The sequence below is a fragment of the Rhinolophus hipposideros genome (genome assembly GCF_964194185.1).
Source record: "Rhinolophus hipposideros genome assembly, chromosome: 5".
Classification (NCBI taxonomy): Eukaryota; Metazoa; Chordata; class Mammalia; order Chiroptera; family Rhinolophidae; genus Rhinolophus; species Rhinolophus hipposideros.
In genome coordinates, this window is record NC_138051.1 from 51,618,774 (window position 1) to 51,642,051 (window position 23,278).

At 33.0% G+C, this 23,278-nt stretch overlaps 1 protein-coding gene across 1 annotated transcript in view; it reads left to right on the plus strand.

The window, feature by feature from the left end:
* The window catches only part of MINDY2 (MINDY lysine 48 deubiquitinase 2), a 57,081-nt gene that overhangs the window by 19,798 nt on the left and 14,005 nt on the right, over window positions 1-23,278 (plus strand). The window contains exons 4-6 of the mRNA XM_081048413.1: window positions 3,599-3,757; window positions 10,659-10,761; window positions 18,253-18,395. Of these exons, the coding sequence (XP_080904539.1) occupies window positions 3,599-3,757; window positions 10,659-10,761; window positions 18,253-18,395 (405 nt within the window). The remainder of the gene's footprint in view (window positions 1-3,598; window positions 3,758-10,658; window positions 10,762-18,252; window positions 18,396-23,278) is intronic.

The following is a 23,278-nucleotide window of genomic DNA, read 5'->3' on the forward strand; positions in this document are numbered from 1 at the left end:
CCATCTTGCAGTCTCAGGATACACTTTCATTAAGGTGTTGTAGACTCTTGGAAAATGATTGGAAGTAAAGTTTTGTTTCAGAGTTAAAACAAACAATATCTAACAACCGTTTATAAACATGCCAGACAAAAAGTACCCTGCATTTAAAATAAGCTCTAAAACTATTTATAAGGTATTGTGATTACACTATCATTAGCTTTGGGAGTAGTATGTATCAAGCTAGCATGTCTGAGTATGAGCCGGTATCTAGTGTTCCACAAGTATGATGTAATAATGTTACTTTCTGTAAAATTTTATATGAACAAAATGTTCAAGCCTGGATTATAGGAAGACCAGTGCAGAGCTGCCGCCTTCCTAATTAAAACCTCTTCATCAGAAGTTGTAATGTAAACAAAGAGCATATTTTCCCCAGTTTTGCTTAATGATAGATACCCTGACAAAATAAGAAAACGTTGTGTATTTGTGTATGGGTTTATGACAGATTTTTAAATGAATACAAATATATTTTAAAATACATTTTATATTAACCATTGTCACCCCAATAAACTTTAATTTTAAAATAATTAAAATATTTCACCATGTTAGAAGTACGTTTGGGGAAAATTCAAAGAAACAGTTTAACCACTGGCTTAAAGGAACCAATAGTAATTCTTTCTTGTGATGGCTTGCTTACACCATACCTAAGGTCTCTGTATTTTATAATACGATCATAATTTGGATTTAGGAACAAGATAACAAAATATTTATCCTTTTAAACTCTTTGTTTAGAAATTTATTTATTTTTATCATTTATTAATCATTACAAAGACTATCAAATGGTATCAATTTAGTTATTTTAATACTATATAATCTATAAAAAATGTGGAAGATATATAAAGGTATAAGCATGAGCTCAGAAGCTATTTGAAATTACAATTTCCCTAAAGGAAATTGGGTGACTGGTGACCTAGAATTTAACAAATATAAAAGAAAAATCAGTAATAGTAGAACTACAATCCTATATAATTGCTCACTATTGTTACAATTTTTTTGTGTTCATCTTTGCTATAGCTTTAGGCAAAATTTTAAAAACACTGAAGGAAAAAATGTGAACTGTTTTTAAGGGTTCAACTTTTGAGAAAATACAGTTGACCCTTGAACAGTGCACCGACAGGTGCCACTGTTGGGGGCACCGACAGGCTACACACAGTCAAAAATCTGCATATAACTTTTGACTCCCCAAAAACGTAACTACTAATAGCCTAGTGTTGACTGGAAGCCGTAACAATGACATAAACAGTCATTTAACACATATTTTGTATGTTATATGTATTATGTACTGTATTCTTATAGTAAAGTAAGCTAGAGAAAAGAAAATATTAAGAAAATCACAAGGAAACTAAGATAATATTGAATAGCAACTATAATTGAAAAAATAAAATAAAACAAAATCATAAGGAAGAGAAAATACATTTACAGTATTTACTGAAAAAGATCCGCTGAAAACGATTTACTGAAAACTTTGTTCTTATGACCTAAATTTAGAGAGTTCCGAGTTTTAATATAAAAGGATTTATTTCATGTTCACCCTTTCTACTCTAAGCTCTCAAATAGCCTATAGTCTACTCCTGTTTTATATCTTTATATCTTTTAATGGCTTGATAGCACAGTGTCTGATTAACATTAGGGATCCCGTAAAATTTTATTAAATTTTATATATTGGCTTTTATTTGTTCCATCAAATATATCCTCTATAAGCATATCCATATTTAATGTATTAAGATGTTTAGAAAAACACGTTTAAAATAGTCTTTGTAACAAACTTATGTGATCATATTTATTGAGAAAACTGATGTGAACAGAGTGACTCCTTAATTTGGCCAACAAGACTTTGTGATCCAGCCGCTGTCTCTTGCAGACTTCATCTCCCACCACTTTGCACTTCATTTATTTTGTTCTAGCCGTGCCGGACTCTTTGTTATTCCATGGACACAATATTGAACTCATTTCTGCATCAGAGTTTTTGCACTGATGCCCACTTTGTCTGGAATACCTTTTTTCCAGAGCTCCCAAGACTCAATAGTTTGCTTGGTCACTATTGGTCATTATTTAAGTGTCATTCTTATATAGATCTTTTTTTAAAGCAGTTTAAGTTCACAGCAAAATTGAGTAGAAAGTACAGAGTTCCCATATCCCCCCAACACACACCACAACCTTCCCCACTATCAACATCCTGTACCAGAGTGATACATTTGTTATAACTGATGAACCTACATTGACACGTAATTAATACCCAAAGCCCATAGTTTACGTTAGGGCTCACTCTTGATTTTATATATATATTCTATGGGTTTTGATAAATGTATAATGCCATGTACCCATCATTGTAGTGTCATACTGAATAATTTCACTGCCCTAAAAATCCTGTGCTCTGCCTATTCATTCCTCCCTCCTCCTAACCTCTGGCAACCACAGATCTTTTTACTGTCTCCATCTTTTGACTTTTCCCACAATGTTGTTTGAAATCATATACAGCATGTAGTCATTTCAGATTGGCTTCTTTCACTTAGTAATGTACATTCAAATTTCCTCTGTATCTTTTAGTGACTTGATAGCTCATTACATTTTTCTTTTTTTGTGTGTGTGGTTAAAAACCATATATAATTTACTCTTAACCATTTTTCAGGGTATAATTCAGTAGTGTTAACATATTCATGTTGTTTTATAAACAGATCTCTAGAACATTTTCATCTTATAAAACTGAAATTCTATTCCCATCAAACAATTCCCCAGCTCTTCCTCCCTCCAGCCCCTGACAACTACCATTCTGCTTTGTTTCCATGATTTTGGCAACTCTAGGTATCTCATATAAATGGAATAATGCATTATTTGTCCTTTTGCAACAGCTTATTTCATTCAGCACGGTGTCCTCAAGTTTCATCCCTGTTGTACCATGTAATAGGATTTGCTTTTTTTTTTTAAGGCTGGATAATATTCTATTGTATGTGTATACCACATTTTCTTTATTTATCTGTCAATGGGCATTTGGGTTACTTCTGCACATGGGTATACAAATATCTCTTCAAGATGCTGCTTTCATTTCTTTTGGATATATACCTAGAAATGAGAGAGGCCTTCCTCTAGAAACGTTTATCTTTAGGCTTCCTGGTCTAAAATAGGTCCCTCATCCCTGTCACTTTGTACATCCTTATCTGCTCAATTTTTCTTACCAGTACTAGACATTATATATTTTTATATTTGTCTCTCACAATAGAATGTTAGTTGCACAAGATCAGGAACTTTGTCTATTTTATTTACTATTAGATTTTTAGAACTCAGATTTGTGCCTGGCACCTAGTAGGTACTTTTGTTTTAAGGAGGGTGCAGCTCACAGTGGCCCATGCGAGGATCGAACCAGCAACCTTGGTGTTATCAGCACCACGTTCTAACCAGCTGAGCTAACTGGCCACCCCCTAGTAGGTACTTAATAATAAAAGTTGAAGGGATGAATAAAATGGACAAAATGAAAAATTAGAAGTACATGTGCTTACATTTACATATCTTTGTTGTTGTTGTTGTTTGACTTTTTTCATTTTTACCCTTCCCTTTCTTTTTTCAGAATATGAGTGATGCTATGGCAATCTTGCACAAACTGCAGACAGGCTTGGATGTAAATGTAAAATTCACTGGTGTTCGAGTGTTTGAATATACTCCAGAGTGCATAGTATTTGATCTTCTTGATATTCCTTTGTACCATGGGTGGTTAGTAGACCCTCAGGTAAGTAGAAATTATATAAATTATATAAACACAAATGTAGTAAAATTTTATTAATTTGGCAAATTAATCTCGATTTATGTTTTCTGATACTTATATTTCTATGCTTTTTCCTGGAATTAGCCAAATTGTGAGGTTAAGGGCGCAGACTGCTAAACCTGCCCAAGACTGCTGAGTAATTTCAAGGAGTTAGGGGCCACATCCTCACCAACACTTGTTATTATCTTTCTTTTTTATTATAGTCATCCTAATAGGTGGATCCTAATAGGTCATATCTCGTGGATTTATTTGCATTTCTCTGATGACTAGTGATGTTGAGCATCTTTTCATGTGCTTATTGGCCATTTGTATATCTCTTTGGAGAAATGTCTGCAGATCCCTTGCCCATTTTTTATTGGGCTATTTGTCTATTTGTTACTGAGTTACAAGAGTTCTTTATATATTCTAGGTATAACTCTCTTATCAGATACATGATTTGCAAATATTTTCTCCCATGCTATGGGTTGTCTTTTCACTTTCTTGATGATATGCTTTGAAAAAAGTTTTTAATTTTGATAAAGTCCAATTTATCTATTTTTCTTTTGTTGCTTATGCTTTTGGTGTCCTACCTAAGAAGGCTTTGACTAAGCCAAAGTCACAAGGATTTACTCCTATATCTTCTAATAGTTTGATAGTTTTAATGCTTAGGTTTAGGAGTATGACTCATTTTGAGAAGATTTTTGTGTATTGTTTGAGGAAGGAATCCAACTTTATTCTTTTGCATGTGGATATCCAGTTGATTTAGTACAGTTTGTAGAAAAGATTATTCTTTCCCCCATTGAATTGTCTTAGCACTCAGAGTGATCTGTATAAAATAAACCCTCCCCATTATCCTTGTACTCTTCTCCTTTCCTTAAAAGCCTCCAGTGTAACTAAAATAAAGTGCAAAATCCTTATTAGAATTTTTATGATAATGCTACATGATCTAGACTTGGCTCATTTGTCCAAATTCACCTCATACAATTCTCCTACTTTTTACTACCCTCTAACGACACTAACTGCCTTTCTGTTCTTCAGACATGTCAAGTTCATTCCTGTCTCGGGTTTTTATACTAGTTGATTGCCCACTGTGGAACATTGTGTTACTACCCTAACTCATTGTTCTACCAGATCTTCCTATTTCTAGTTCCTCATTATTCAGGCCTTAGGTCACATATCACATTGTAAGAGAGACCCTCCCTGACCAACTTGTTGAAATTAGTCACCCTTCTTTTCTCCAGTCATTTCCTCTTTTATTACCCTATTTGATTTTCTTTTCCACTTATCTAGAATTAGTATTTATTTCTTTACTTGATTGACTGTCATCTCCCACGAGAATGTATGTTTTATTAGGACTGGGCTCTTATTTCTGATTACTTAAAACAATGCTCGGAACATAATCGGTTCTCAAATATTGACTGATGGAATGAAGTTTGCATTTAGGCATGCATTAACTACACAGTAGAGGGCGCAATAGCAAGGACTGGGCAGTGTTTTTTTATCCCTGACCATTGGTAAAAGCAACTGGTATTCTGGGCAATGAAAGGGTGTTTTTCTGTAAGCAGGATATCTGTATTATCTGTCTCTAAGAATATCACTGAAAAGTCTAAACATGTCCAGCACTTTACACATCCAAGGGGAGACTTGTTGGATGCTGACAGATGACAGTGCCAGGTAGCTTAGATTCTTGAGAATGAGCTGATGGCCTAAGGAACTTAAGCCTGAGTTCTTACGATTGGACTCAGATCATCCCTCTGACTATATGTAGCTGTTTGTTTTGGTAAACAGTTAAATTCAGATGCTTAAAGAAAAAAATGTAATATAGGACAGACATGGTTCATCAGACTTTTCTGATCTACACAGTGGTTTTCAAAGTCTTGTGCTCTATATCTATTTTACTTGTTTTGTGACAAAAGGATTCTACTCCTGAAAAAGAAAAAAAGAATAAGGCAAAGTTTGAAATAGGTCTGTGAAATATCTTTTAGAACTGGCTAGTTCTTTGTATTCTAATTATGTGTTCTGCAAATAATTATCCTAAAAATAAATATGATCAGTTCTCTGAATGGTGGGTACCAAAATTCAGCCACGGAGAAATTATTTCTCATTATTAATTGGTAACTAACTCGTTAGGAGCAACATTGGAAGCCAGATGACAGTGGAAGTGATATATTCAATGTGCTGAAAAAAGACAATGCTAACCTACAATCCTGTTCGCAGAAAAATGATCTTGCAAAATAAAGTCATTTCTTAGATTAATTAAATTAAGATAATTTCCTGCTGGTAGACCATCATTAATGGAAACTCCAAACAGGATTTTTGAGAAGGAAAGTGATCCCAGATGGAAGGAAGAGTGAATGAAGAGAAAATAACATGATGAATATGTGGACAAATAATAAATGTTGACTGTCTCAGATAATAACATTATCTTTTGGGGTTTGAATAAAGAACATTAGCATATACAAAAAATAACATAAGGTGGGAGGAAAGTATTCTAAGGGCCTAGAATTAATTCTTCAAAAAGAGAGTATTAACTTCTGACTTTGATATGGTAGGGAGAAATATTATAATATCTATAATTTCTCTGTTCAATATGGTAGCCAAGTGGGGCTATTTAAATTTAATTAAAAATTTATTTCCTGAATTGCACTAGACACATTTCAATTGTTAATTACCACAAGTGGCTAGTGGATAACTTATTGGGCAACACAGATTTGGAATATTTCCATTATTGCAGAATATGCTTTTGGATATTACTCTTTTAGAGTAACCATGAAAAGCATAGAAAATATAGTGGGTAACTTCTAGATTAGTAGAAGGAAAAATTAATCAATCCAAGAAGAAAGAAGAGGTATTGAACTGATAGGATAGAGAGAAGAATATTGAACTGATAGGATAGAGAAAATGGTAGATTTAATAAATTCAAATACATGAATAATTATAGTAAGTATAAATAGGACTAAATCCTCTAGTTAAAAGATAGTGATTCTGAAGCTAGATTAAAATATATATATTTGCTGTTTACAAGAGACATGTATAAAACAGTATGAAATTAAACAGAAAGATTGAAAATAAAAAGAAGAAAAAAACAGATGCCATACAATTGCTAATCAAAAGAAGGCTGGTGTACCTATAGTAATTTCAGAAAGAACAGACTTATAGTTTAAGTCACAGCATTACTAATGATAGATTGTTTAATTTGCTAAGAAGATACAATCATTTTAAATTTCTACGTGCCTGGAGACACCTGGAAAGTAAAAAAACGTCTTAATTGACTGTTCATTCCTTGAACAATAGAAACTGTCACAAAGAGTAAAGGTCAGTTTTTGACAATGAAAAACAAAATTTGTATGCATCTAATAACATAACTTCAAAGTACATAAAGCAAAATTTAATAGAAGTATAAGAAGAAATAGGTCATCATACTGGAAAACTTTAATATACCTTTCTTTGTAATTGTTAAGAGCACAAAAGAAAACCTAATGAACATACATTCTTCTAAAAGAATTTAATGAACTTTTTATTTTTGAATAATTTCAGAAACAGGAAATTTGCAAAAATATTATAGAGAATTCCCGTATACTCTTTAGCCAGTTTCCTTTAATCTAACGTGACCATAGTATATGTGTCAAAACATAGAAATTTAATATTGATACATTACTATTAAATATATTAAAGTCTTCATTCACATTTCACCAATTTTCCCACTAATTTCTTTGTTGTTCCAGAATCCCATCTAGGGTATCACATTGCATTAAATCATCGTATCTTCCTACTCTCTTCCTGTCCATGACATTTTTTCAGTCTTCGTTTTTCATGAACCTGACTATACATTCTTTTTATACACCTTAAATTTTAGATTTCGAGACTAAATTTATAAAGATGTTAGTTTTCTCTAAAATAAATTACAGTTTCAATACAATCCCAAACAAAATCCCAGCAGATTTGTGGGGAGTAGTTGTGGAATGTGACAAGTTCATTATGTAATTTATATGGAAATGCAAAGAGCTAGGAATAGAAGCCAAGATACTCTTGAAGCAGAACAAGTAGGAAGGACTTGCTCTTCTAGATACAAAATATTTTCAATATTATAATTAAGAATTAGAACAGTGACAGAGAATAGAGAGGCCAAAAAGACCGTGCACTATAGAGCAGTGGGGGAAGGAAAAGCCAGTCCTTTCAATAAAAGGTGCTAAGACAGATAGCCATTAGATAGACAGCCAATTCAAATTTCTAATTAGATAGCCAATTAGAAAAAAAGAAATTGTTTCCCCAAACTCACACCATAAAATTCTGTGCCACGTACATTGATGTTTAACTGGAAAAGATAAAACTACATTAGTTTGAGAATATGTTTCTAACCTTAATGATGGAAAAGGGTTTCTAAAACAAGACACAAAAGCATTAACTGAAGAACGTTGGTAGAACATGAGTATATTAAAATTGAGAATTTCTGTTTATCTAAAGAAATCCCAATGAGAATGTAAAAGTAAGCCACAAAGTAGGAGATGATTGCAACTTATATAATGAATAAAGGATTAATATCCAGAAGGAATAAAGCGCTCCTAAAAGACGGACAACCCAGTAAAAGAGGAGTAAATGACTTGAACAGGAGTTTCACAAAAATGGATATCCAAATGGCCAGTGAACATATGAACTAGTCATCAGGGAAGTGCCAATTAAAACCAAAAATGAGATAGCACTACTTACCCAACAGAATGGCTAACATTTAAAAGTCTGACAATACTAAATGTTTGCGAAAATATGCAATGTAGAGAATTCTCATTCGGCTGATGAGAATGTAAATTGGCTATCTACTTTGGAAAGCAGTTTGGAGTTACCTAGTAAAGTTGAAGATAAGCATATCCTAAGACTCAGAAATTTAACAAGGCATATTCTCTAGAAAAATTCTTGACATGTGGAACAGGATAAGTGTACAAGAACATGTGCAGTACATTTGCAGTTCATAGCAGTATTACTTGGCATAGACCCAAACCGAAGACAACTTAGACAGCCATCAAAAGATGAATAAATAAATACATTGTTGTATAGTCATATTATGGAACACTAAAGAACAATGAAAATAAAGAACAGCTACATACCACTACATACAACTACCTAGTATATTATATATTTGCTTATTTGGTTTATTGTTTGTCTTTGCTCCAGAATATAAATTTTATAAAAGCATAGACCATCTATTTTGCTCACTGCTAAGTCTGCAGTTTCTCTCACAGCACCTGGTACATAGTAGTGCATAAGTGACTACTACTGAATTAATTGAATGAAATACTAATGTAGATTTGGTCTATGAAAACTTGAAATTTTGTATTGTTCATTGCTAGTCTATAGAAGTACAATTTATTTTTATATATTGATCTTGTATTTATTGTTCTAGTTGTATTTTTGTGGATTCCTTAGTATTGAATATTCAGATTCTTTGGAAAGGCAATGAAGTTGATTCATTAAAGACAATTGCTGTAAACAATAAAAGTGTTAAGAAAAATAATGAAAATCTAAGGGCTTGTGCCTTCAAATTGCTTCTTAGGGGTCTAAGTTTTCATTTTAAATGAATCAAAGCTAAAAGTCATACCGTTTTGTGCGGTTTACATAAACTTATAGCCGAAAGATCACCTTTGAAAGAAAAGGCCTTATTTGGCTCTACATCAAAAGATTGACAAGTGAATACATTCATGTGTTTTTAATTAACATGAAATGTTTAAGATATGTGTATAACATTTAACACAATTCTCTGCTTTGACTTTTTCAATTACCTGATCTTCCCAATCAACCATCAGTCCCACTTGCATAGCTAAGAGGCTTTTACCATCCTAGAATTTTGCAGGAACAAAGAAAATAAATTCCTAGAGCACAGCCGCTGTTCTCCAACTTTGCGATGCAGCCGTGGAATAAAACTTAGACAACTGAGAAGCAACTTGAGCCTGGAATTCTTTTAGATCTTTTTAACAAACTCCCAGTTTGGGAACTACTGTCCAGAGGATTATTTGTGCTGATATATGTCAAGACTTGTGGTATTCAGAGATTAAGTATTTAAGATCATTTTGATGTGGAAAGAAATACATTGGCAGTCTTATGTTTTATATCATTATATTAATTTGTACTTGTTTTATTATGCATATATAATTAATACAGTAGTACACATAACTAATTCAGAAGTATATTGTAGGGATAGAAGGGCAATCAAAATAAGTTATTTAGACAGCAGAAGCCTATTTTTCTTCAATAATCAAAGCAAAGTATAATGGAGGAAGAGTAGAGATGCCCAATTTTATTTTCCTATAGCTTAAAACTTTGAATTTATTTTCCTACTGTACCTTCAAAGACAGATTAAATAAGAATCATTAGGCAAATACTGTCCATCATTAACATAGTATATTAACTTCAGTAAAACAATGTTAGTTATGTCTACTCATATCTCCGCTGTACTTTGCTAGGAAGGAAATAATAAATAAAATGGAAAACCTTTAATCCAATAAATTAATATCTTTAGATTGCCTTGCTTTAAATACAAAACATTTGTGTTTTAGTAAAAACAATAAATAAATAACTGAGATTTTTCTTATTTTTTCTCTGAAATATTTTAATCACTTAAATGCATCTTTAAGACCTTAAGAAATAAAGTTGCATGTAATAATCCCATTTATTTTTTGCATAATTGAAATACAGCTTAGCAATAATTTTCATAATATGTTATAGCTGTAAACAAAATTGGAAACTGTTGGGTATTGATTTTAGTGCTGATTTTTTTCATAAGTAATATTTGTATATTTAGCATTGTATTAGAATAAAACCCTAAAGACTTATATAGATTTCTTTGTAATTGTTTTTAATCTTATCATGATTAGTGAGACAGTCATTTGTTTTCTAGATTGATGACATTGTAAAAGCTGTTGGTAACTGCAGCTACAACCAACTAGTGGAGAAGATCATCTCTTGTAAGCAGTCAGACAATAGTGAGCTGGTTAGTGAAGGTGGGTGAGTGCTATTACATGACTTACTCTTGGCAAAATAACTTCTCTGGTAATTGAATATCTTTTAAATGTCTTAAGACTTACGAAAGAATACAAGTGATGCTACTTGTAGGAATTAAAAGAAGTAGTTATTCATAAAGGTGCCAGTGAAAGGTTTGTCTTAGAACCCTTTTCACTTGACTTGTAAAATCAGGCCTGGATTTTAATAAGAGTCTTTGGACTCTTGCTAGTTTTGATATGGTGTGTTACCCAGGGGTAACTGATAATTGCTCTTTTTAAAAAGGATTATTATTTGTGAGCCCTGTGTGAACTTCATAATTCATCCTGAACACTTCAGTTGACGGGGATGAGTATTATGATACGCAAGTGTTCATTTTAGTAGGGCTCTGCCGTATGTTTCAGTACAATATAGTATATACTAAAGCTCTATTCCAGATCAAAGTATACCTCTAATTGTCAATTTTTCCAATCCTTAGCTACTTAAAATCGCTGATTTCGTCACCATAGAAGCAGTTTCATTTTTTTTTTCAGCTGTGTTCCAGTCAGTGAAGGGAAGAACAGATTTGAACCCAGAATGCTGGCAGGAGATACAGCATTTAGATATAGTTCTACATAGTACCTTCTCCACCACCCCGTTCACTTTTTCATAAATATGCTCAAATACTGAAACTGCTATTCTCCTGTTTGAAGGGTAAACAAAATAAAGAGAAATCATGAGAAGCAGGAGGTGAACTACATCATTCTAAGACAAATTTTTTACGAGGTATAAAAAAAGTTGATTACAATGACCACATTCTTAAAAATTAAAACTGAATGACTAGAAGAGTATATGAGAATATATAAAAGAAGATGTGTACATGAATACCATACTATATTGATTAACCAGAACCCAACTAATTATATTACTCAATTATCCATAAGTTTAACATAGTTATGCAAGAGGCAAGTACCAAGGAAATACACAGTGTTTTACTTGAGGCTTATCCTAGTCTACTTGCAGTAAACATATAAATGTACAGGGATATTGATCATTGATTTGTATGACAGTTCTTTCACTACAACCTAAGGCAGCAAAGTTTAAATTTTAGGGGGGAGAGGAACAATAAAAGCTGTTAAAAATATTTTCTCTCAGTTAACAAACTTCCACTCACTAGAACTTATCAAGCTCTCATTACTATAAATATATTCCAAAACAACAGCCTATAAAGAAAATTTCCATCTGTGGATTCCTACTTTCTCAGTAACTTCTAATATGCTATTCAATAACAATTAAGGGAACAATAGGATTCAGAAAGTGTTAACAGATGAAATGATAGCCACGAAGTGATATTTGGGTGAACAGACTTACAGGGTAAAGAGGCCATAGGAAACACTGTCAACAGCATTTTTCCCAAGCCAGGCTGCAATATAACAAGGTAGGACTTAGGTAATATACTAATTTACAAATGAATAACAACAACAAAAAACCCCGTCCCTTTTTGTTACAACTATTTGTTACAACTATTATTATTTCTCTGACATTGATTCCCCAGGATAAGAAAAATAATAGCTAATTTATATAGTATCGATAACTTGAGAAGAATATCTCAGTAAAAGGAAGGAAGGAATTATCCTCTTTAGTGGTACAGAATTTTCAGGTAATATATATCAGAATTGATTAACTCCCTGATATATAAATTTTATAATGGTGAAATTCTGCATATTAGATTTCCATATCAACGAATAATTATATATGGGATTCACTACAATTAAAAAGCTAAACTACTTTTTTGTTTATAAGAAACTACAAATATGTAGTCTGTTTGAAATAATTTTTGACCAATGGTTACTTGTATAAGGCACTAAGAAATATAGGAAAGAAAAGGCCACAGGGACATTTTTACTTATAATGTAGCAATTAGCTTCCCTCCATCATTTTCTTCATCATATTTTCTTGGGTATAGTGCTTAACTGAAGTACTCTGCTTTCTTTTCTATATAACCTACAACTGTAACTTTCCTTCTTATTCAATAAAATAGGCAAAAGGTGATTTATTAATAATTAACAATCCTTTATTAAAAATAATTAAGCTTTGGTCTTAGATGATAACTATATTTTTTAAATTCAAATATTTCATTTTTATAAGGTTCATAATATTAGAAATACTTTTACTATCTTTTTTTATTAAAAATGTTATTTAGCTGACAGTCAAATAGAATTCTTTCAAATTCTTTCAGATGACATTCATTTTCTTTTGATGACAACACCTTATAAATAAAAATACAAAAAACACTACATTTACATAGAATGCATATTATTGGCTATCTCTTCTGGGTGTTAATACTTCCTTGAATCTAGTTATAATGATGATTTGTGGCATAGCAGCATAAATCAACAATGAAAACAATAATAGCACGGTACCAGCTGCCAGACTTCACCAGAGCTGGTCATTTAATTCCAGATGCTCTCTCAGGAAGAATTTCTTCTTTTAACAATTGTTTCTAGGTAAAAAAACATGCTTAAAGAAATAATTCCAGAATAACCGTTTATTCAAATATTTATTGAGCCTTTATTATGTGTTATAAACACAGAAAATTATAGTTTGAATTCATATTATTTTTATTGAATAATATTGATTTCCTTTTTTATTCTTTTATTTTGAAAAAATCTCAAACCCATGAAAAAGTTGCAATAGCACAACGAATATATATACACATATAAATATATGCATATATATGTCTATATATATATATATATATATATATATATATATATGCTTCACCTAAATTTACCAATTAACATACTGAATTTTTGCTTTCTATTCTCTTTTTCCCTCTCTCTCCCCCCTCACATGTTTTTGCCTAAAATTTTGTGAGAATTAGTTACAAATATCATAGTACTTAACCCATTAATACTTCAACACTTGTCTCCTAAGAACAAAGAATTCTCCTGTATAATTGTCACACAATTAACTCAGGAAATTTGTCATAATATACTGCTATTATGTAATATACTGTTCATATTCAAAATTCCCCAATTGTCCCAATAATGCCCTTTATACCTGTAAGTTTTTCAGTGTAGGTTCCAATCAAGAATCATCTAATTGGCATATCAATTTAGTCTATTAAAATCTAAAACAGATTGCTAAACTTTTGTCTGTCTTTTCTTTTTTTCTTTTTGGTCTTTTGTGTTGTTGACTTTTCTTAATAGTCTAGGCCAGTTGTTTTGTAGAATAGTCCTCAATTTGGATTCATGTGATTGTTTCTCCATGAGCGGATTTAGGTTATATATTTTTGGTGGGAATACTACATAGGTGACATTGCGTCAAATGAGGTGGCACATGATGTCTGATTATTCTATTATTGATGATGTTCATATATGATTAAGGTGGTATCTGCCAGACTTTTTTGTTGTAAAGATGCCCTTTGCTCTTTGTAATTAATAAGTAATCTCTGCTGTTATGCTTTGAAACTGTGTGAATACCCTGTTGCCTAAGTCTTTCACCCAATAGAGTTGGCATTCATTGATTCTTGCCTGAATCCATTATTACTATGGTGGTTATGATATTTCTGTTATTGCTTCTACATTTACTAGTTGGCATTCTTCTGTAAAAAATAGCTTTCCCTTCTCCTCCCCTATTAAAAAATTTTTTTTTATCCATGTAGACTCATGGATTGTTTCTTATTTGTTGTGTTACGATCCACTATTGTCTTTATTCTTTCTGATTCTTCGAATTTTCCCATAAATGACCAATCGGATGGTCTCAAGTTGGATCCCATGTTCTTTTGATATCTTCATCATTTCTTGAGCACTTCCTTGTTTTCTATCATAATAAGATGTTCTGGGCTCTGTACTGCATCCCTAGAATCAAATCATATCAACCCCTGTATTTTCAAAGAAAATCAGGCCATTAGATATATTAAAAGTAATATTTTTTTTGCCCCCTCCTCTTGAGAGAAAACATTCATATAATATGTTCGATTTTTGAAACTTTACATAAATGAATTTAAAAAGAAAATCAGACCATTTGTTTAAAGCTATCACAATGACACAGTTAAATTTTGATTGAGTTTAAATGTGAGCACAAATCTCAGGCAGGGCTACATCTAGCCAACATTTTAAAATAAGCAAAATTTCCTTTTATCCTGTTTCCTCTTTTTGTTACTTTTTGCCTAATCTAGTGCCCCTCTTTCTAACTTTACATCTTTTAAGGCACTCAGTACTTTGTCTCTAATAACTCTTTAATAATAGTGGAAAATAATTTGGTAAACTAATTTAGCATTGAATTTCTGAAACTAATAAATATTTTCAAACACATTAATGTCAGCAAAATAATTCTTAATTTAAATTTATTTTCAGTAATGTTTTATTATTACCATTACATTGTTTTACCTTACTTTAGTATCATTAATAAGACTATAACAAAATAGAAATTTAATCTAAATGTTGCAAATTTAAAAAAAATAAATGTTGCAAATTAATTATTTGTCATTTGAAGCAGCAATGGAGATAAATACACTGCTATGTAACACTTAGAATTGTTTACCAAAGTTTGTTTAATTAGTTATGAAAAGTTGAAACTAGAATAGTCTTTTGAATATTCCATTAAAATCACAGGAGTGTTAGTGTTTAAGAGTTGGTAGAAACATTGTTCTCTATGTGTCTAAATTACTATACTTTATGGTTTGAAGAGAAATTCAGTTTGCATTTGTAATAATAAATACTAAATTTTTTAACTTATTACCAATAATTCTTCTGGGTTCCAGTCTTCACTTTACCATGTGTAGTTTTGTCCTTGAGCAAATCACTTCTTCTCTTTGAGTCTCTGTCCTGTTCTATAGAAAGACCTTTCTAATGTTGAATTTCTTAATTTCACCCACATACAAGTAATGTGCTATATCTCCACTTATTGTGTCTTCTTGAAAGGGATTTGTAGAGAGGATGTTGTGTGGATGAGGTGTGTGAGGGGCATGTAGAAACATCTTTCTGAAGGAAGTATTTAGTAACACTGACATTACAAACAGCAGTGGTACATCTCAGCACAGGCATTATACTTAATTTTTAAATGCTATATAATAATAAAGTACTTTAGTATTTAACCCATATAGTCTACTCAGTAACGTAGTACTTAGCAAAGTAATGATAATAATATTGGGGGGGGGAACTCTTATTTCTGAATATATAATCCCAAAGAGTTGCAAATGTGCTATAAATTTCCTTTGGCTGTGGCCTTCTATATAACTTTGCATTTCCTCTCCTACCTTAACCAATTCTTTGGAATAGTGCGATACGAGGTCTAACAATTAAGTTTGCGAACTTTGTTGCAACGATGTTGCTTAACCTTTTTTGGTATCAGAAGGATTCTTTGTTATAAATTTGTGCCAACTGTACAAACAGTTAACCAAGTTTACTATTTGGAAGTGCTGAAAAGGCTGCGTGAAAAAGTTAGACGACCTGAACTTTTCACCAACAATTCATGGCTCTTGCATCACGACAATGCACCAGCTCACATGGCACTGCCTGTGAGGGAGTTTTTAGTCAGTAAACAAATCACTGTATTGGAACACCCTCCCTACTCACCTGATCTGGCCCCAATGACTTCCTTCTTTACCCAAAGATAAAGGAAATATTGAAAGGAAGACATTTTGATGATATTCAGGACATCAAGGGTAATACGATGACAACTCTGATGGCCATTCCAGGAAAAGAGTTCCAAAATTGCTTTGAAGGATGGACTAGGCGTTGGTGTCAGTGCAAGCTTCCCAGGGGAAGTACTTTGAAGGTGACCGTAGTGATATTCAGCAATGAGGTATGTAGCACTTTTTCTGGGATTAGTTCATGAACTTAATTGTCAGACCTCGTATATTGGTAACTTTTTACAACCACTTTGCAGCTTGACATTAAGGTTGAGGGACGGAGAGGGAGTAGAATAAACCTATACTCTCCAGCTGCCTCTAGCCCTACCAAGTTTGTTTTCAATTTCTTGTTGACGTGTCAATTTCTTAAACACAGGTTCATCTTTACTCCCTATATTTGCACGTCTGTTCACTTAAATATTTTAGAGCACTCTCTTCCCCCTTTTGCTTCTGAGACATTTCTTCCTTATTAAAGGAAGAGAACAAAAGGAGGAAGAGAAGAAGAGAGATACAGGCACTTAAAATATTATACAGTCGATTTTCATTATTCCCAGTAGTTATGTTCTATAAAGTTGCCGTGAACACTGAACGAAGTGAATACTAAACCACTGCTCCTAGGGGAAGCACAGGATTAGGTTCCTGTGAGCCTCTGGTCAAAAGATTTGCATCAACTCGTAAATGCATAACCTTGTTTTATGTGCATCTCTGTTTAGAGACACCTTATTTACTATATATTGTTGATTCAGTAACATTAAACTTACGGCCAACAGCACTATACCTTGCTAGAGCAAAGCTGCAAAAATATGTGCTTTCTCCGTAAGACACATCACAGCCTTTGTGCATTAGGAACACTAAATAGCACTTCAGCAATATGCTTGGGGGCCATTTTACACAGTAAAAATCAATCTCCCAACAAAGCACAAAAATGTGAAGAATGTGGCACCAAACAAGCTCTGTGAAAAGGACACTTGTTTATAGTATGAGAGCTGAAAGAGAAGGCAACATTGCCTTGTTTGACCTCAGTGGGGAATGTGTAAGTTGGGTGACTCAATTTTTTTGCCATTTTGCACATATCCAGAAATGACTCTGAAAGCACAGCAAGTATTGATTTTAGAGTTATAAATTTTAGGTAGTAGGCAAATTTGCAAATATGAACCCGCACCAATAAGGAGGATCAACTGTACATATATCTTTTAAACCCCAGAAATCTTCTTTATATTTTATTATGTTTTGAAAACAAAAGAGATCATTTCCATTTCGGAACTTGATATATCTATGTAATGCAATAATATATCTAAAGTGGCATATGTTGGAGGAGATTAGGATAAAAATGACATCAATTATCGCACTGTTTTCTGTTCATTTTACGTGTACTTTTAGTTTTAAGGCAAGAATTGAGCAGTTTGTAAATTGAGGATTATCTGAGAGCTTTGTTAAAATCTTGAGCAACTCAATTTGTTAAGGCTGCTTTTAATTTCTAAACACCTATCTATTGGGGAAGTAGCTGTTGACATACATCTTTCGCTCCTATGGACTTTTTAAATTGCTAACTCTTGCCGTCTTATTTCTTTTAATGGGTTTTAGTTGTATTGTATCTGTGTGTTTTGTTGTAAGCTGCCGGAAATCCTTTTTGGAAGTAGGTGAAGTATAAGTAAATACATTAATTGATAAAAAAATTTCATATAACTGTTTCTTTAGGATGGGAATGTCTGTAGACACATCTTCCAGAATAAAAAAAGTAGTCTCCAATTTGGGGCCATCATGTTATAGTAGGAAAAGTCTTATTTTAGCTAGCCTTTCTTCATACAATGTAAGTAGAAAATCTTTTTAATTTTGAAATTATTATTCCATCTAATATTATGCATTGGTTCCATAGGCTTTGTAGCTGAGCAGTTTCTAAATAACACAGCCACTCAACTGACGTACCATGGATTATGTGAACTAACTTCAACGGTTCAGGAAGGAGAACTTTGTGTGTTTTTTCGGAATAATCATTTTAGCACCATGACCAAATACAAGGTATGATATCGAAATAGCTATTTAATTGTTATTTGAAATTAAAGGAGCTTGGTTTAGAGATGTCTTATGATCTACTTCAAAATAAAAAATAAATAAATTTAGCATAATATTCCTTAACCATCAAATGATGAAGGTAATTATTAAATACTTCTTTAGGGTAGAGTGTTTTTTCAAATCAGTTTTTTGTTTTTATTTAAGTCTCAACTACTTTTTCAGATTACTTACTGCATTAAAACATATTTATTTCCTTTTTAAGAAAAAATAAAATAAATCCTACAGATAGACCTAGGATGACTGCTAATGGTAGATGTTTATATTTGAGGGCTATAGGAGTTTAGAAGAATCGAGATTTGTCTTTATGATAGTGTTTGCTATTATTAATCAGTATGACTTTAAATTCTTATCATGCCATTTATGGCTCTGCCAAACAATCTTACTGATTCATCCCTTTTGTTATCTCTTTATCCTTCCCTTCATTTTTATAGCTGCCACCTAATTCAGGATATATTTTATAGCTGCCACCTAATTTATACCTAAACTTCTGCGGTAGACTACTACTCTGATCATGTCAATAATATAACAAAAATGTTCATTAGCACCCAGTGCATACAGGATAACAATGCAAGGTATTTTCTACTCTCCCCCTGTGCCAACACTTTGCTTCAGCCGTAACGGTCTGTCTACTCATTGATAATCCTCCTTTCCCGTACACTTTATGCTTTTCCATATCTGCATCTTTACTGCCATTTACTTTTGCTTACTCCCTATTTGAAAAGATCACTCCTTTTTGCCTATCCAAATTTCACCTTTTAAGAAGCATTTCAAAGACCAGTTCTTCAGTAAAGCTACTACTTCTCTCCTTAAACCAAAGGTTCTCAACCCAGCTTGCATGCTAGAACTCCCTAGGGAGCTTTTTAAATAACCCCAATGCACAGAGCCTACCACCCACTCAAATCAGAGTCCCTGGAGAAAGGACCTGAGCGTCAGTATTTTTTAGACGCTCCCGGGTGATTTGAACATAAAGGTAAAGCTAAGGCTGAGGACCGCTACTTTACCATCCTTCTCTAGCTGTTATGGGCCATAGCATGCTTACCCTTATTGATGAATACCTAGTTACTAGTTTTCTTTATAAATGTTTCTTACTTTTCTAAATGAAAGTAAGCTTATTGAAGTCAGGAATCAGGTCTTCATGTTTCCTGTAACACTTTAATCAATGAATTGCACAAAGAAGTGTAAATAATAATGTGTTTGCTTTCATAAGAATACCTTAGCTCTCCTACTCCTATACTAGCTATGGCAAGTGTTCATCTTATTGCTCCCACATTTGAGCTAGATGTGTACTAGATATGGGCCCCAAGTCATCCATATGCCTCAGAAATTTAAGGCCAAAGAACCTCAGGATCAGAATTATTGCTATATAGTAAATACGGCTAAGTCATCTTGCTTTACCTGATCTCTTCAAGCCCATACTTTATTCATTCATTTAACAAATAACTATTGAGCATGATTATGTCAAATATCTATTGAGCCCGATTCTGGGAGCTCAGCTAAGTATGAGACCCTTATTCTATAGCTAAACAGTGTATCACAATTGATAAATTGTCCTCTTGCCTCTTGCACAACACTAAAGTGCTTTGGACTTGGAGGCAAGAGTGGTTGGGGATTTACTTAGACTTTTTTTTTTTTTTTTTTATTTACTTAGACTTTTGCAGGAGGCCCAGTAAGAAGTTACACTGACTTGGACTAGGGTGGTAAAGAAATGGAGACTAGACAGATTCCATAGACATTTTGGAGATGTAATCTACCAGATGGGTGGTTAGGATATGAACAATAAGAAAGAATGATTTCTGGGTTCTGAGCATGAACAACTGGATGAACACTGCTGCTCTTGATTGAAACAGAGAATACTGGAAGAGGAGAAGAAACACATGAAATCAGCCTTGGAACTGTTATAGCTGCTTCTGAGGCATGCTGCAAGTGGAAATGTTGGGAAAATTGTTAAAGACTAGAATAATTTTTGTGTAAAATAGTAATTTGGGGAGAGGATGTAATTTACATGAAAAATATGGAATGAGAAGAAAAGAGAAGGCCCAGGACAGAGATTTGAGAAGTGCCAACATTTAAGGATCAACTAGAGGAGTATGAACTAGCAAAGAAGACTGAGAAAGAAAAGAATAAAAGGAAAGTCTGAAGAATGTGGTATCATGTAAGTCAACAGGGAGAGAGTATTTCAAAAATAATGGAGATTTCAGTTGTTAAATGCTGATGAGAGAGCATTGGGGAGGAGGGAAAGTATCCATTAGCAATATGGATTTCATTGGTATCTTTTAGAGAATGGTAGCAGCAGAAAAAAACCAAATTTGAATTGGTTAAGAAAGAAGCGGAATGTCAGGAACTGAAAACAGATGATAAGCACTCTGAAACAGTTTGTCGGTGAGGGGACATAGACATGCCTCATAGCTGTAGTGGAGTGTGGAATCCAGGGAGGGGGTTTCTTGTTGTTTTTTAACATGAGAGATTTGATCATGTTTAACTATTGAAGGACTCAACAGAGAAAGGTTGAAGACTGGAGAGGGGATAATTGATGTTAGAAGGCTCCTAAAAAAGTGAGAAAGGATAGAAATTTTCACAGGTGACGGGGATTGGTTCTTGATTAAAAAAAGAGATCTCTTCATTGTAAAGGAGGGAAGAAATAAACTATGAGTACAACTACAGGTGAATTTATAGATTTGATGGCAGGAAGTAGAGAAAGTTACTGTTTGAATGCTCCTGTTTTCTGTATTATGTGGAAGGCAAGATCATTTACTGAGACTGAGTAAGGGGTGGGAAGGTTTGGTTTCAGATTGGAAGAAGGAAAGTTTTAAGTCGTCCTTATAGCATGTGGGAAAAAGCTCTAACTAGAGAAAGTAAGAAGAATCACCAGGCAGTGTTGGGAATGGTAGTTATTACATGAATATGCCACTTGCGTAATTTTTCTGCAGGAGTATCCATCAGAGTATGGAGAAGGTGGCTAGTTTGTCATTCTAGACTTGGGACTGTTAAGTGGTGCAACAAAGAGTAGAAGCGCAAAAGAATTTAGGGACATGATGGTATTATGAACATAATATTGTCCAAATTTATAAATATTGCCTAGAGAAAACAAAATACCATTCTTCACTAAGGTGATTCTCTTTATATAGAAAGGATAAATAGCAACAATTATACTGGCGGCTACAGTCACTAGGAGAAATGCCACTGTTTACTATAGTGACCACCAAACCAAAACAGTAACATTATTTTTTACTTTTTACTATGAAAAATTGCAAACTTACAGGAAAGTAACGAGTGTATGCCTATTATACTCATTTTATACTCATTTACTTTTAACAATTTTGACATTATACTGTCTTCATCTATTTTTATATTTTTTGCTTATACTTTAATATGCATCTCTAAACAAGAAAATTTTCCTTTCAAATCACAGTACCATTATAGCATCTAACAAAATTAACTATAATTTTTAATATCATCTAACACCCAATCCATATTCAAATTTCCCACTTGTCCTGTGTGTTTTTATGGTTGGTTTGTTCAAACCAGAATCTAAGCAAGGACCGTGCATTACATTTGGTTAAAGTAACTGCATTTTAATATGATGCAAATCTTGTGTTTTACAGAGATCTCACAGACCTTTGGGCTGTTTGTTTATGCCTCGTTAGAATCCTCTCCGTCCTATTTCCTATATTCCCATTGAACTATATTTTCATTCCTGAGAGTCTTGAAATAAAACACTGCTTTACTATGGCAGAGTACCCAATGAGTACATTTTTTACAAGAATCACAGACTTTCCCTCCTTATTGATCCAGTGACTGATTAACTGGATTTACAACAAAATCTACAACACTTCTTTGACTGTTGCTGTAGAAGTAGAAGCCCTAGAGGAATACTTAATAAAATTTAGGAAGGGGTTCCTCCAATATGGTATCCATTTGCTTAATAAGGAAATAGGATAGAAGATTCTGTCCGTGTTCTGTTAAACCTGTTAAGCATTAGAACTAATTTCTACCACTAATTCCTGAGTTTCTGTAGTTCTTTATAAACTTGAATGCCAGGGAATTGGACGTGATCTAATAATGATACAAGTAAGGAAAAACTAGAAAGCTGCTTTTTCAAACAAGATATGGTTACTTTTAATACTATTAAGTTGGTGCAAAAGTAATTGCAGTTTTTGCAGTTATTTCTAACCTTTTAAACCACAATTATTTTTGCACCAACCTAATAATATATTAGATCTTCATAATGCCTTCTCACATTTCACTTTTGAAGAACCCCGAGATTTTAGGGCCATTTTATGCATTCATATTTAATGATCACTTTATTTCCCATGTTCTATCCCTGTGAACTCTTTGGAACACCTATAGTATAAACACAGTCCATCCCACAGAATTCAGATGTACTTTCAACAAAAAAATGAATTTAGTATCTGGATAGAATACTTTCTACTACATATAAGTGGTATCTATAACTAGGGGCCTATAATAATAATAAAATGCCAGTCTATAATAAAATAACAATCAGTCATAAATATCTTCAAATTTATTATTTTATTAGTGGGGCTTATTTCTATTAGAATTTCCAGAAAGGATCTTTATGCTTTTTGGTACCCATATCACATCATATGCCATTGTCATCTCAGGACCAAGACCAACAAGGAAGAAGTCCAGGACAAAAAGGATTACTTAGGAAAGGTCATCTCCAGCTTTATTATTGGTTGTTTCAGTTTCCTTAGGAATTTAGTAAACTCTTAACTTGTGTGTAAAAATCTTTCGTCATCTAAAGTCTTTTGAAATTCTAGAGGTGTATGAGCTATGGACTTTTCTTTGACCAAGGGGAGGTATATTTC